The sequence below is a fragment of the Hoplias malabaricus genome, chromosome 5, assembly GCF_029633855.1.
Source record: "Hoplias malabaricus isolate fHopMal1 chromosome 5, fHopMal1.hap1, whole genome shotgun sequence".
NCBI lineage: Eukaryota > Metazoa > Chordata > Actinopteri > Characiformes > Erythrinidae > Hoplias > Hoplias malabaricus.
In genome coordinates this window covers 34,997,193-35,009,663 of record NC_089804.1, presented here as the reverse complement: position 1 = coordinate 35,009,663, position 12,471 = coordinate 34,997,193, and the positions used below count along the sequence as shown (strand labels likewise).

General features: G+C 42.9%; 1 protein-coding gene across 4 annotated transcripts in view; it reads left to right on the top strand.

Annotated features, from left to right (window-relative positions):
- The window catches only part of wnk2 (WNK lysine deficient protein kinase 2), a 51,269-nt gene that overhangs the window by 16,956 nt on the left and 21,842 nt on the right, over positions 1-12,471 (top strand). For 3 of the 4 annotated variants that reach the window (XM_066671059.1, XM_066671058.1, XM_066671061.1), the window contains exons 7-15: positions 186-405; positions 888-1,194; positions 3,417-4,333; positions 7,731-7,802; positions 8,017-8,055; positions 8,674-8,841; positions 9,810-10,244; positions 10,793-10,886; positions 12,234-12,397. In XM_066671059.1, the coding sequence (XP_066527156.1) occupies positions 186-405; positions 888-1,194; positions 3,417-4,333; positions 7,731-7,802; positions 8,017-8,055; positions 8,674-8,841; positions 9,810-10,244; positions 10,793-10,886; positions 12,234-12,397 (2,416 nt within the window). The remainder of the gene's footprint in view (positions 1-185; positions 406-887; positions 1,195-3,416; positions 4,334-7,730; positions 7,803-8,016; positions 8,056-8,673; positions 8,842-9,809; positions 10,245-10,792; positions 10,887-12,233; positions 12,398-12,471) is intronic. The other variant, XM_066671060.1, reaches the window with a different exon arrangement.

Below are 12,471 nucleotides of genomic sequence, written 5' to 3'. Positions count from 1 at the left end.
CAGTGTAGGGCACATCTTTCAGTACAGCTTTTGTGAGCCCCCTTTGTCCAGAGGGGAAGGGGCTCAGGCCATAATCAGCTTTCTCTAGTGCAGGAAAATAAACCTGTGACAAATCAGTGTATGTTCTGTGTGAAGTCACCCTCACATGGCCAACACTCTCTCTCCCTCCCTTCCTCCTTCCTCAGATATTCCATAAAGGAGCTTCTGAACCACGCGTTCTTTGCAGAGGACACCGGCGTCAGGGTGGAGCTCGCTGAAGAAGATGATGGTAAAAAGACCACCATTGCTCTCCGGCTGTGGGTGGAGGACCAGAAGAAGCTGAAGGGAAAGTACAAGGACAGCGGTGCCATCGAGTTCACTTTTGACATCGAGAGAGAGATCCCAGATGCAGTTGCTCAGGAAATGGTAAACAAACTCCAGCTTTTTCTTTGAGATTTAAACAACAGCCTCAGATGATTTACAGTATATTATTTTCAGATTAAATGTCAGAGTTTGTCCTTGTGTTTGAGAGAAAGTGAATGAAAGAATGAGGATAGGATGCTCAATAATATCAGGATTGTATCATGGTCAGAAATACCTGGACAGATGCTTGGACTATTTTATTGAACTCCAGAACAGCAGGAAGTTTAGAGGACATTGGTTAACTGCATTTAAATCTGCATTTTATACTGGTTAAGTCGATATCTATATTTAAGTAAATATCTATATTTCATATTTGTTTACGTGTCAGCATCAGGAAATATAAATGATCAGTCCCGCTCTTCTCATATACATCCATCCCTAGAAATAACTTTACAATCTGACTTTTCATGAACATGTGTTTGGCCCAGGCTGTAATACCCTCTCGAATGTCTTAGCTTAAATGACTCTGATCCTTTTCCCTGCAGGTCGAGTCTGGGTTCTTCCTGGAATGTGACGTGAAGCTGGTCAGTAAGTCTATTCGAGATCGTGTGGCTCTGATAAAGTGGAGAAGGGAGAGAGTCGTCACTGGGAAAGAGTGCGAGACGAAGGGGAAGGGCACTAAGACCCTGGTGCAGAATCTGCTCCAGGTCCCCGCCACTGGGTTATCTCCACAGGGAGGAACACACACTCCTCACACTCCTCATGTAACCCACACTGAAGCTGAGGAGCCTGAGGCAGAGCCAATGACTCTCGTCTGTAACATCCCCTGCACCACCAGCGCCTCCGCTACGCGTAAGAACCTGTGGATACATACTGATTATAGGATGCTGTATATCATTAGAACCAATGCAACACAACAAGCCTGTGTACTGCAGTAAAATAGTCTGTACCACTTTACAATATGACTGCTCTTAAAGGGTTAATGGATGGTGTCATATTAGTTTTTTAATTATCCATAATTAGGTCCTAAACACAAAAAATAAAAATGAGGCTTGCTTTTATTGTTATTGCACAGCACTAAAACGAAATTGTGCAACTGCACTAAAGTAACACTACATAATATTTATGTTTTCAAATGACCTTCAAATTAAAATTTTATATTCATATTATCTTCAAAATAATTTTGATGCTCAACAGATCTGTAATATGGAGAACAGAGGGCTTTGCACTGCAGAAACTGCACCGTGTAACTGTTGAAGTAGGGTGGGATACAACATCCATTTCCACACCCTCTACTTTGATTTTAGTACAGTGCTGCAAAATGAATTGCACTAGAGCAGGGGTCGGCAACCTTTACCCATTTGGACCTATTTGGACCAGTTTCACACAGTAAAGAAAACACTGGGAGCCACAAAACCCTTTTGAAATTTTACATGAAATAACACTGCATATAACGTGTTTTTTTTTTGCCTTTGTGCTATGTATAAACAAACTATACTGTGTTACATTTATGAAATCAATGAACGACTGCAGAAAAATGAAATAATATTTCTGCATGCAACAAAACATTTTTAACTCAGAAAAAGACGTTGTGTTGACGGTTAAGTAAAATACTCAATGTCTATTTGAGTCCTTGTAGTAATGGGGAAAAAAACGCTGAACTTAAATTTTCCACTGGCAGCAAACAAAAATGCTGTCCTCTCTCTGCGTGCCGTCATTTTTTACTGGCGCCGTGCAGTCAGCTGTCAAATTGTTTAAGAAACTGCACACTGGCGGGTGTCGCACGTTGGAAGTTGTGACGTGTATTAAGAGCGACAAAATATTTTAAATATTAAAACATTTTAGATGTTACAAGATCGCCATAATCTTCATAGAATTACATTTTGAAAATGAATGAACTAAAAATAAAATACATTTTAATGAAATACTCAGTAATTATTTTAAAAGCTGAGCCGCATCAGAGGGATCTGGAGCCGTGGGTTGCCGACCCCTGCACTAGAGGGAGCCCCTGAAAGCAAAAAACAAATCTTACTCTCTCGTGTTCCTTTAATTTATTAAAACCAGAACAATGGGCACACATCCTGGGGCCTGGGGAGCTGCTGGGGAGCTTGCCCAAGGGTACCTCATCTGTGGATGTTGATGGATGTGAAATCAGTGTTCCTTTGCGCTTTTCTGACCTGTCAAACCAGAGATCTTTTGTTCCCAAACTCATTTCTCTCATTTTATGCCATGGCTGCCCCATTAAACACTTTAAAAAGGAAGGTTTACCTTAAGAAAAGAAGCACTGTTGGTGTCTGCCTGCTGATGTGACAGATCAGGGCACTATGTGTTCTCCTCTGGCATGTTAAGCTTTTCAGTGTTGCGTTAGCAGATGTGGTGGGTCGGCTTCATGTGTCTCAGAAGAAACAGATGTTCGCTTGCCTCCACCCTCCCGACGCTGGGGGCACTGTGGGCGATCCGGGAATAGTCAGTGATGAGGGCAGTTCTAGACGGTAAATAATTATGAAGAATGTCAGAAAATATCAAAACAAAACACCAGTAAGATTTATTGCATAGCAAAATGTAGCAGCATTAAGGTATCCCTCAGATCAGGCAGCAGTTCAGACAAATCCTGACTTATTGGGTGAGAAATGAGGAGGCATTGTTAAACAGGGCAGTGTTTTTTGTTTTTTTTTTTTTTGTTTTTTTTTTGCTGGCTGCAGACTTTCTGAGCTCCAGTGAGTCAGCAGAATGAATCATCAGCAAACCTTCAAATGACCATGAAACGCTCCCTCAGACATGGCCCTGTCCTTCACTGCTACAATACCGACTTCCAACTTAACACCTGGAATCCCTGCCTTGTGACCAGAGACATGTACTCCCCAGACTCCTTTTTGCGGAGCAGAGATTATCTTAGATGTATGCTTAAAAGCTTGTGTTATGAAAGACATACATTCAGACAGACTGTAAATGGACTCTAATTATTGCTCTGAAATAGACAGCATGTGGTCGCTGTTGGAAGTAAACATTGTGACTCTGGTGCTGGTTTCCATTTTATGGCTTACTGTTACCATGTCCCCTTTTCTTCCTTGCAGCAGACACTGTAGTCAGCTCCGCAGTGATTTCAGACGCTTTGGGCAACCAGCAAAACCTTCCCTACCAAATCCTGCCAGATCCCATCTCCATATCCCAGGGCCTCCTCAGTCCTCCAGCACCAATCTTGGGTCAGATGCATCAGGGGGGCCAACAAAAATTTACATCTCCACTCCAACAGGAGGGTCCTCAAGTGCACCCAGGACCCCAACAACCTGCAGCACCACAAGAAATCCTACAGCAACCTGCTGTCTACCTTGGAGTTTCACAACTGCCCAATGTCCTGCTGCACCAGGAACCACAGCAACAACCAACTGTTTACCTGCCCCATGGAGCCCATCAGCAGACTGCTGCCCAGTTACTGCATGCAATCCCGTCACAGCCTGGTGTCCAGCAACAACCTGCAATGATGCCTGTAGAACAGCCTTTAGCCCAGCTCCACCAAGGGTCTCAACATCAGCCTGTATCTCAGCTCCACCAGGGGGCCCTAGAACAGCCTGTAGCCCAGCTCCTTCAGGGGGTCCAACAACAGCCTGTATCCCAGCTGCACCAGGGAGCCCAACAACAGTCTGTATCCCAGCTCCACCAGGGGGCCCTAGAACAGCCTGTGTCCCAGTTCCACCAGGGGGACCAACAACAGCCGGTATCCCAGCTCCACCTTGGGTCCCTAGAGCAGCCCGTATCCCAGCTCCTCCATGGGGTCCAACAACATTCTGTTTCACAACTCCACCAAGGGGTGCAACAGCAGTCTGTATCCCACCTGCACCAGGGGGCCCAACATCATCCTGTATCCCAGCTCCACCAGGGGGCCCAACAACAGACTTTATCCCAGATACATCAAGGGGCTTATCAGCAATCAACTTCTCAGTTGCACCAAGGACAATTTCTGCAGCAGAGTCTTTACCAGCAGTCTCCTCCGGTAAGTGAACCCTCAAAGTCCCTTTCTGCAAACGATACACCAGCTGTCTCACCCTTTGCAGTCAGATGTACACCTGTTATGGCATTTATGTTGTTGTTTGTGACTCTTGAATATGTTTTCATTTCAATTTTATGGTTCGCTAATCCTTGGAATCTCTATTGGTCTTCGAGAACTTGATCAGTACAAGACGAGGCAGTTCCTCGTGTCTTGATACGCTGCAAAGGAGAACCCATTCGCTCTCGCATTCCAAGCTGCCCTGTAGCTGTTCAAAACACTGGGATACAGTTAGACAGCATTTTTCTCCAGGTCCTGTTGACAAGGATGTCCTGACCCTTGGGAGTGACTCTTCTCTTGGATTTGATACTTGTACTGAGTCAGAGCCCCACACAGAAGCCATGAACTCTAGCCTTAGAAACTGTCCTTCTGCATCATGTCATCCACATTTCTGCCAGGTCTGCTTTTCTCTGTTCTTGATGATGAGATCAGGAAGCAGAAGGTCTCTTGACCACTCTCATTTGCCTCAATCACAGGTCCAGCTGAACCAAGCCCTTGTTTCTGGTTTGAAACCAAGACATCTGGCCCACTCGGGTCATAGTACTTCATCCTCACCAATTCATGCCTCCACACGTCACATGACGGTAACTTCACCTCATTCTGCATTCCCGATTCATGCTCCATTCCCTAAAGTCCCCAATGGGTCATCTCCCATTCACATGGCTGTGCCATCTGCAGTCCATATTACACCTCCGTCTCCTGAGCATGTACATGTCAATCGTCCCTGTTCTGAAAAGACTCCAGTACCAGAACTCCTTCCAGCATCGTCCCCTTCCCAAAATCACCGGGCAGTATCCTCTCCTGTGAACATATCAATCCCTTCACCTGCTGATCCCTGTACCCCTCTTAGTCTGTCCTCTTCAAGGACTCCACTCTGTTTCCCGCGAAGTCTTGGGGACAGTGCAGATCTATGTCACCTCAGTCGCTGTTTACATCACATCATCCATCGTCGCACCAGTTCTCCTGTCCTGATGGACAGATCTGCATGGCAGCCGAGGGGTAGCCTTGGAGATGCCGCAGCATTAAGCATCTGTCTTCCACAAGATAGGATTCAGAGCATGGGATCTTCATTTGCATCTCCACACAAGGCACCAGGGGCATCATTGTCTGTGATTGGCAGCAAGGTTGGACAAGATGATACGGTATGTCATGCTCAAAAGTTTGAGGCAGAAGCTTTGAACCCAGTGTAACACCACTAATTCCCCACATTTGAAGCTCGACTGCTTGACTAAGCTTCCACCCACCTCTCCTGGAATGCTTCAGCAATATTTTAGCATCCCCTGATTCCATATTCTAATAATTTCCCTGCTCTAGACCCTGTTAGTTTCAGAAAATTAGTCTTGTACATTTATTTACAGTTGAGAAACACCAAGGGAGATTTTTCAGAAGCTTATAGCTCCTCTATAATGGTTTGCAGGAATATGCCTTTATATAACATGAGGACATCAGAACCAGCATCAAAACAAGTGCAGAACAGCAGCAAGCTGAAAATTACCCTTGTCTGTTCTCTCCAGAAGCATGTCTCAGAGCTCCCAGTAGTTAAACCCTGTAGTTCTCTTCTTCAGCTGCAACTAATAATTCCCCTTGTCACATTAGAACAAACACTGCCTTAAGAGCACTATCTGTTCCTCACTGAACTCTTGGGTTACTTCTCCCAGAATACTCATGTGTCCAGTAGCAGCTTTAGGTCTGCCGTTTGGAAGTCTCTTGTGGCGTGAAACTTGATATTCTGAGTTATAATATACAGAGTATAAAAATAACCAAGGCATTTGCTAAGTGTCATTCCTACTGTTTTGGATTTCTTCAGATTTCTAGGTTCAGGTTTGAGACAGACACGTTTCAAAATATTTAAAAGTAAAGGAACACTTTGTAATATTTTAAGCTTAAAAATGACAGGTTAAAATCATTGTGATGCTCTTCTGATTGGTAATAGGGAGAATAGAGCTTCTGATGTTGCTATTTTGAGCTCAGCACTGCAGAAATTGCACTATATAACTTTTGGAGGAGGGTAGAAAACACCCCTACCCAACCCCACACTTAATTTCAGGACAGTGCTGCAAAAGTGAATTTCAGTTTGCAACTGTACGAGCCCATGAGTAAAAATACAAAACCTTACCTACCAGCCTTAACAGCTCCACTAGAAGTTATTTATACATTAATACAAAACTGCAACTACTTACAGAGAAAATAAACTAAACCAAAACTTGGTTTAAAACCTAAAACCTGCACATTTGCTCTGTCTATTTATGTCATATTTAATCCCCACATCTCTTCAGTGACTGGTATGAGCTTGCTTTGAGATATGCATAATCATAATTTCTTGTTTTTTTCTTTGGAAGTTTGAGAAAACTCATCATCTGCTGCACAATTAGCTCTTACAAACTTATCGATCTTTTGATTGCAGTGCTCAAACGTGCGTAGCTCATTTGCCTTGCCGCGCCCCCCACCACCCCTGCAATATCTCTGCGCCCCTCACTTTGGGAACCACTGCTTTAAGGACACATTTGTTTATAAAGAAATAAACCAAGAAAAGGGAGAATTTTTGTCTCAAAGATGGCTTAAACACTTCCCTGTATCAGATCAGCATTACCATAATAATATCTGCTTGGACAATAGACAATACCCCGCAATAGTAGGAGACACTAAATTTTGCAGCGTCGCTGCAGCATCACCGCGGACACAGGAGCAATAAAGACCAGCATAACATTAATATTCTTGCTTCAGTGCATATCCTTGTTAATTTCAAATTTCAATGATCATCCCGACATTGATTTTCAATATGCTGACGACAGCAACGCTTAAGCAGATGAGCTCATACTTTTAGTCATGGTGTGATGAGCTTAATATTAATTAGTATTGCTTTAATTTCATACTAAATATTAGTTGCTTTTATTTATTTACTTTTATTTTTATTTATTAATTTTTTTTGTGTGTGTCACTTATCAAATGCCTCACTCTTATGATTATTGGATAAACTGGGATTTTGATTAGTCAATGATTTTGTGTATAACATATTTTACTAGTGCATCTACACTGCGTGTGGAGTATTTTAATAATTGAAAATAATTCTGAGCAGCAGTTTTGGGTTGGTGAAAAAAGACTTTTCATGACACTCTCATCCAGAGCCGCCTTTTTTGATTTTTATTCATGTAACAGATGAAGGTAAATGTAGCATCAGGAGTCTTACTGGTTTAATGTATGTGCTTGGGTTGGGCATTGAACACATGAAGGAATATTTATTTGTGAATTAGCAGGTATGCTACTGACTTAAAGCTAGTAATCAGTTAGCAGCACTGCTCAATTTGGGACTGAGCTTTTACTCAGATTCAGTTTTGTTTTTCAGCCTAGCGCTGCTTTGTCTCAGACTGTGTCTGCTCCAGCAACTCCAGCTCCTTCTGCTTCTCTTGCTCAGGAGGTGAGATCTTTGCAGGATCATTGTAACCTCATAAAACATCTGCTTCTGCCTTGAAATAACAGCATAGATTCATTCTGAATATGCCTATGTTTGTGTGTCGTGTGTGTTCTGGTTATCCATTACAAGTAACAAGTTGACCTCTGTTCTCATGGTTTAGTGGCTTAGTGTTTTAATTTAGCTTGTTTGTTCTTTCTTGTGTTTTTATTTCTCTCAGTTTCACCTCTATCTCCATCCTGCAGCTTTCCTGTCCCAGGTAGACCCACCGACCCAGATCTGTAGAAACACCCTCATCCTGCTGTCGCTAAGCTAATCTCTCATTGACTTTTGGATTGTCATTTTGATCTGAATCCCTAGTATCTCAAGCCAAAGATCATTTGTTTTTACTATGAACGACTACAGTATGTGATGACAAAGTTGTTGGAGATAGATTCTAGTGTTTCAAGGAAATCTCCAAAAAATGCAACAATACAATAAATAAAAGATAATAGAGGCCAGATTCTGTGTCCATTTTAGGAGAAAATTTCTTTAAAAATATTTCTCTTCTTGTGGACATTCCAGACACAGTCTCACATTAAACATGCAATATTGATTTCTACCTGATTGTGATTACATATTTAAAAACCTGGAATATAAAGTTTGCTGGCAATTTTTCCACACACCCTTGCGGGCCTTTCTGGTCATGTGGATGGAGAGATCTTTGAAAACACTGTTGGCATGGATTATTTTATTTTATTATTTTTTTATTTTTTATTTATTTTTTATTTTACTTATATTTTATGTATTATATGATGATCAGGTCATCATATCACACACCGCTCTAATCAGCATGTTGTTCAATGCTTTTTCACTTAACTGACATCCTCTCTTTTAGACTTTATCAACCCTGCAGCCAGTTGTGGAATCATCTGCTGAAGTACAGCCCCATCCGCAGCACCTTCTCCAATCAGCATCCTCTATTCTGAGCAATGTCCCCCCTCCTCAACAACAGCAAACTGTTCACTCCACACCTCTTCTGCAGCCTCTGCAGATCTCCACACAGGTTAAACAAGCAAAACCTTGGCTCAAATCTGTGGCTTAGCTGTATCTTGGTATTGTCTCATGCTGTTTTTTTTTAGTTACAGTACCATCCACAAATCAGAGAGCACCATTTAGTTTCATTGTGAATTTCCCCTGGGGATCAATAAAGTATCTATCTATCCATCTATCCATCTATCCATCCATCCGTTTATATTCAACAACAGGAAGAGAGCAGAAACACCCATGATCGCACAGATGATTTCTCAGTACTTAGTGTATTCGTCCTTTACCTCAGTTTTGGAGTTGTAGTGCACAGTGTTTTTCTCCCAGTAAAAAAATTATTGGCAACTCCACATCCTTTCAGGACCATAGCACTGAGTTGCAGGAGCATAGCTTGATTTACATTGAACATTTCTTTGGAAGTTCACTTATTCTGTTTTAGTTTGGGGCGGCATGGTGGCACAGCAGGTAGCGTTGCAGTCACATAGCTCCAGGGACCTGGAGGTTATGGGTTCAAGTCCCGCTCCGGGTGACTGTCTGCGAGGAGTTTGGTGTGTTCTCCCTGTGTCTGCTCCGGTTTCCACTCACAGTCCAAAAACGTTGGTAGGTGGATTGGCGACTCATAAGTGTCCATAGGTGTGAGTGTGTGTCACCCTGTGAAGGACTGGCGCCCCCTCCAGGGTGTGTTTCTGCCTTGCACCCACTGATTCCGGGCAGGCCCCAGACCCACCGCGACCCTGAACTGGATAAGCGGTTAAAGATAATGAATGACTGACAGAATGAATGAATGAATGTGTTAGTGTGTGTTGCACTGGTACAAGTGGATCAGACACAGCAATGCTACTGGAGTGAGAATAATCCACAAACATATATCCTATATTGAATAACTAAATGGTGATCTCTGACCTTTTCAGTATACGTTTAGTGTACATTGTTGGTGCTTGTGTGCCTTCCGATTATTTTTGTATGTGTTTCATTTTCCTTCCTCAGTTCCCTTCGCCATTCCCTGTCCTGCCAACAGGAGGCACTCCTGCTGGAAGTGAAGCAATGCCATATTCCCCTGTCCCTTATTCCTCTCCCTATCCCAGTGGTGGTGCTTCTGTACCTTCCCCTTATTACTCACCTTGTCCAGCCCACGCTTCACTGCCTCTTGGACCCATTCAATCCCTGACATCTATCCCTGGAGCAGGGACCCCCCAGACCCCTGTATCTGCTCCCCTGAGTGTCCCAGGCCCAGTCCCTCTCTTGGGCATGGCCCTTGTACCTCCACAGCAGCAGGTGTATTCACCTGCTCCTCCATCGGAGGGTGCTCTTCTCCAGCCCCAATCCAGCCAGATGTCTTTGCCCTTTTCTCAGATTCCACCACAGCCTCTGTCCTCCTGTCTCCTCCAGCAGGAACACTCCACATCCACACCGTCCACACAGGTACCTATCCTTACCAGAGGACTGTTTTGTTGTTCAGAGTTATGCTTGCTGATGCTTGTTGATGAGTTAAAGTTGCAGTCTGTAATTTTTGCAAAAAATATGAAACAATCACTGTTTTTAAAATTATCTAAATGAACTTTGCTCCACAGAGTGGGTCACCCACATGGAGGTGGCCATGTTTGAATTTATTACCGTATCTGGGATACACTCCTGAAGTACAAAAACACATTTTGGTAGGTGAATTGGCTGTGTGAAATTGTCCACAAATCTGAATGATTGAGTGATAGGCTGAAACTGTGTGAAACAGGGCTGAGCGTGTGAGTGACTGGGTGAGTGTGTGGTACTCTGTGCAGGGTGTGTTTCTGGCTTGAGCCCAGTCTTTCTAGATATCTCCAAGGCTAGACTGTGGATGTGTGGAGACCCTCTCAACAGGTTATTTGAGAGTTTTATCTGGAGCACAGTGTGTAGTGATAAGTGTGTAGTGAATAATTAATGAATGTGTCTAAATCACAATGCCATGTCCTCTCTGTCTCTCTCTCTCTGTTTAGGACGAAGCTTTGTCTCATGTCCATGACCTGACATGTGTGCAGTCTCCTCCACAACGTGATGAATCTGAGCCAGAATTTTCTACAACCAGCTGTGGTTTGTGTCTTATGTTTAAATCTCAGCGTTTGCTGATTCCAAATTGATTGATATACGTATCAAACAGTGTAGTTCCAAAAGTTTGTGGACACTTGGAATTAGGTTCATTAATCAATACTGTGTTGCTTCTGGCTGCAGTAACAATCTCTACTTTTCTTGAAAGGCTTGGAACTATATATTGAACATAGAACTGGCCGATATGACCAAAATATATATCACAATATTTTTCTTAATTTTAGTCAATACGATATAATTCTGATATCGATATTGACAATAAAAAACACAGAAAAACTGCCAAGAACTGAAAGCAACATGACATTGCAATCAAACAAAAACCTCTTGGCTTATTTTTAAACTAACTTTAAAACTGAGTGCTCTGAACTGACAACAGTGCCCTGTAATTGTTATTAAAACATTTTATATTGGGATATACAGGGGTTGGACAATGAAATTGAAACACCTGTCATTTTAGTGTGGGAGGTTTCATGGCTAAATTGGAGCAGCCTGGTGGCCAATCTTCATTAATTGCACATTGCACCAGTAAGACCATGTGCATCCAATGGTTCAAACAGTGTATCCTGAAGGCGGTGCCGTGTATCAGGACGACAGTGCACCAATACACACTGCAAGACTGGTGAAAGATTGGTTTGATGAACATGAAAGTGAAGTTGAACATCTCCCATGGCCTGCACAGTCACCAGATCTAAATATTATTGAGCCACTTTGGGGTGTTTTGGAGGAGTGAGTCAGGAAACGTTTTCCTCCACCAGCATCACGTAGTGACCTGGCCACTATCCTGCAAGAAGAATGGCTTAAAATCCCTCTGACCACTGTGCGGGACTTGTATATGTCATTCCCAAGACGAATTGACGCTGTATTGGCCGCAAAAGGAGGCCCTACACCATACTAATAAATTATTGTGGTCTAAAACCAGGTGTTTCAGTTTCATTGTCCAACCCCTGTAGTTTGATTTTGAATTATTGTACAGCTCTAATGAAACATTGCTGTGAAGATTTTATTGTGTTTAGCCACATAAACTTTAATGAGGTCAAGTTCTGATGTTGGCTGAATAGTTCTGGATCACAAACACCTCTCAAATCATGCCAAATTATTATAAATCTGTAACTAGAGTTGCAGCACCCTAGAAAACTCAGTTCTAATGCTCCACAGGCTAGAATTAGAAGGAGTATCAACATAATTTTGGACATGCACTGCAGATACTGTACTGTGCCAACTTTAGGCACCATAGATTATGAGATTTAAAAGCTATTTATCTGAGCAGTAAGTTTCAAAATTCCTATTATGTGTATTATGTGTATAACCTAATGATGTTTCCTCAATGTGCAGCTCTGGTAAACAGGGTTCAGAGTGTCTCTGAGAGTTCAGCAGTGCCGCTGCAGCTTGCTGGTACTCAGACAGCAGCTGAGAGTGGCTCTGTACCCAGCAGCACTCAGAAAACACACGACACAGCATCTGGATTCACTCTCTCTGCACCAGAGCACAGCCAAGAGGTATGGTCAGCATCAATACAGCACAGTGAACAGGCTCAAAGAGACACAGAATATCAGTCACAAGGGGCCAGACT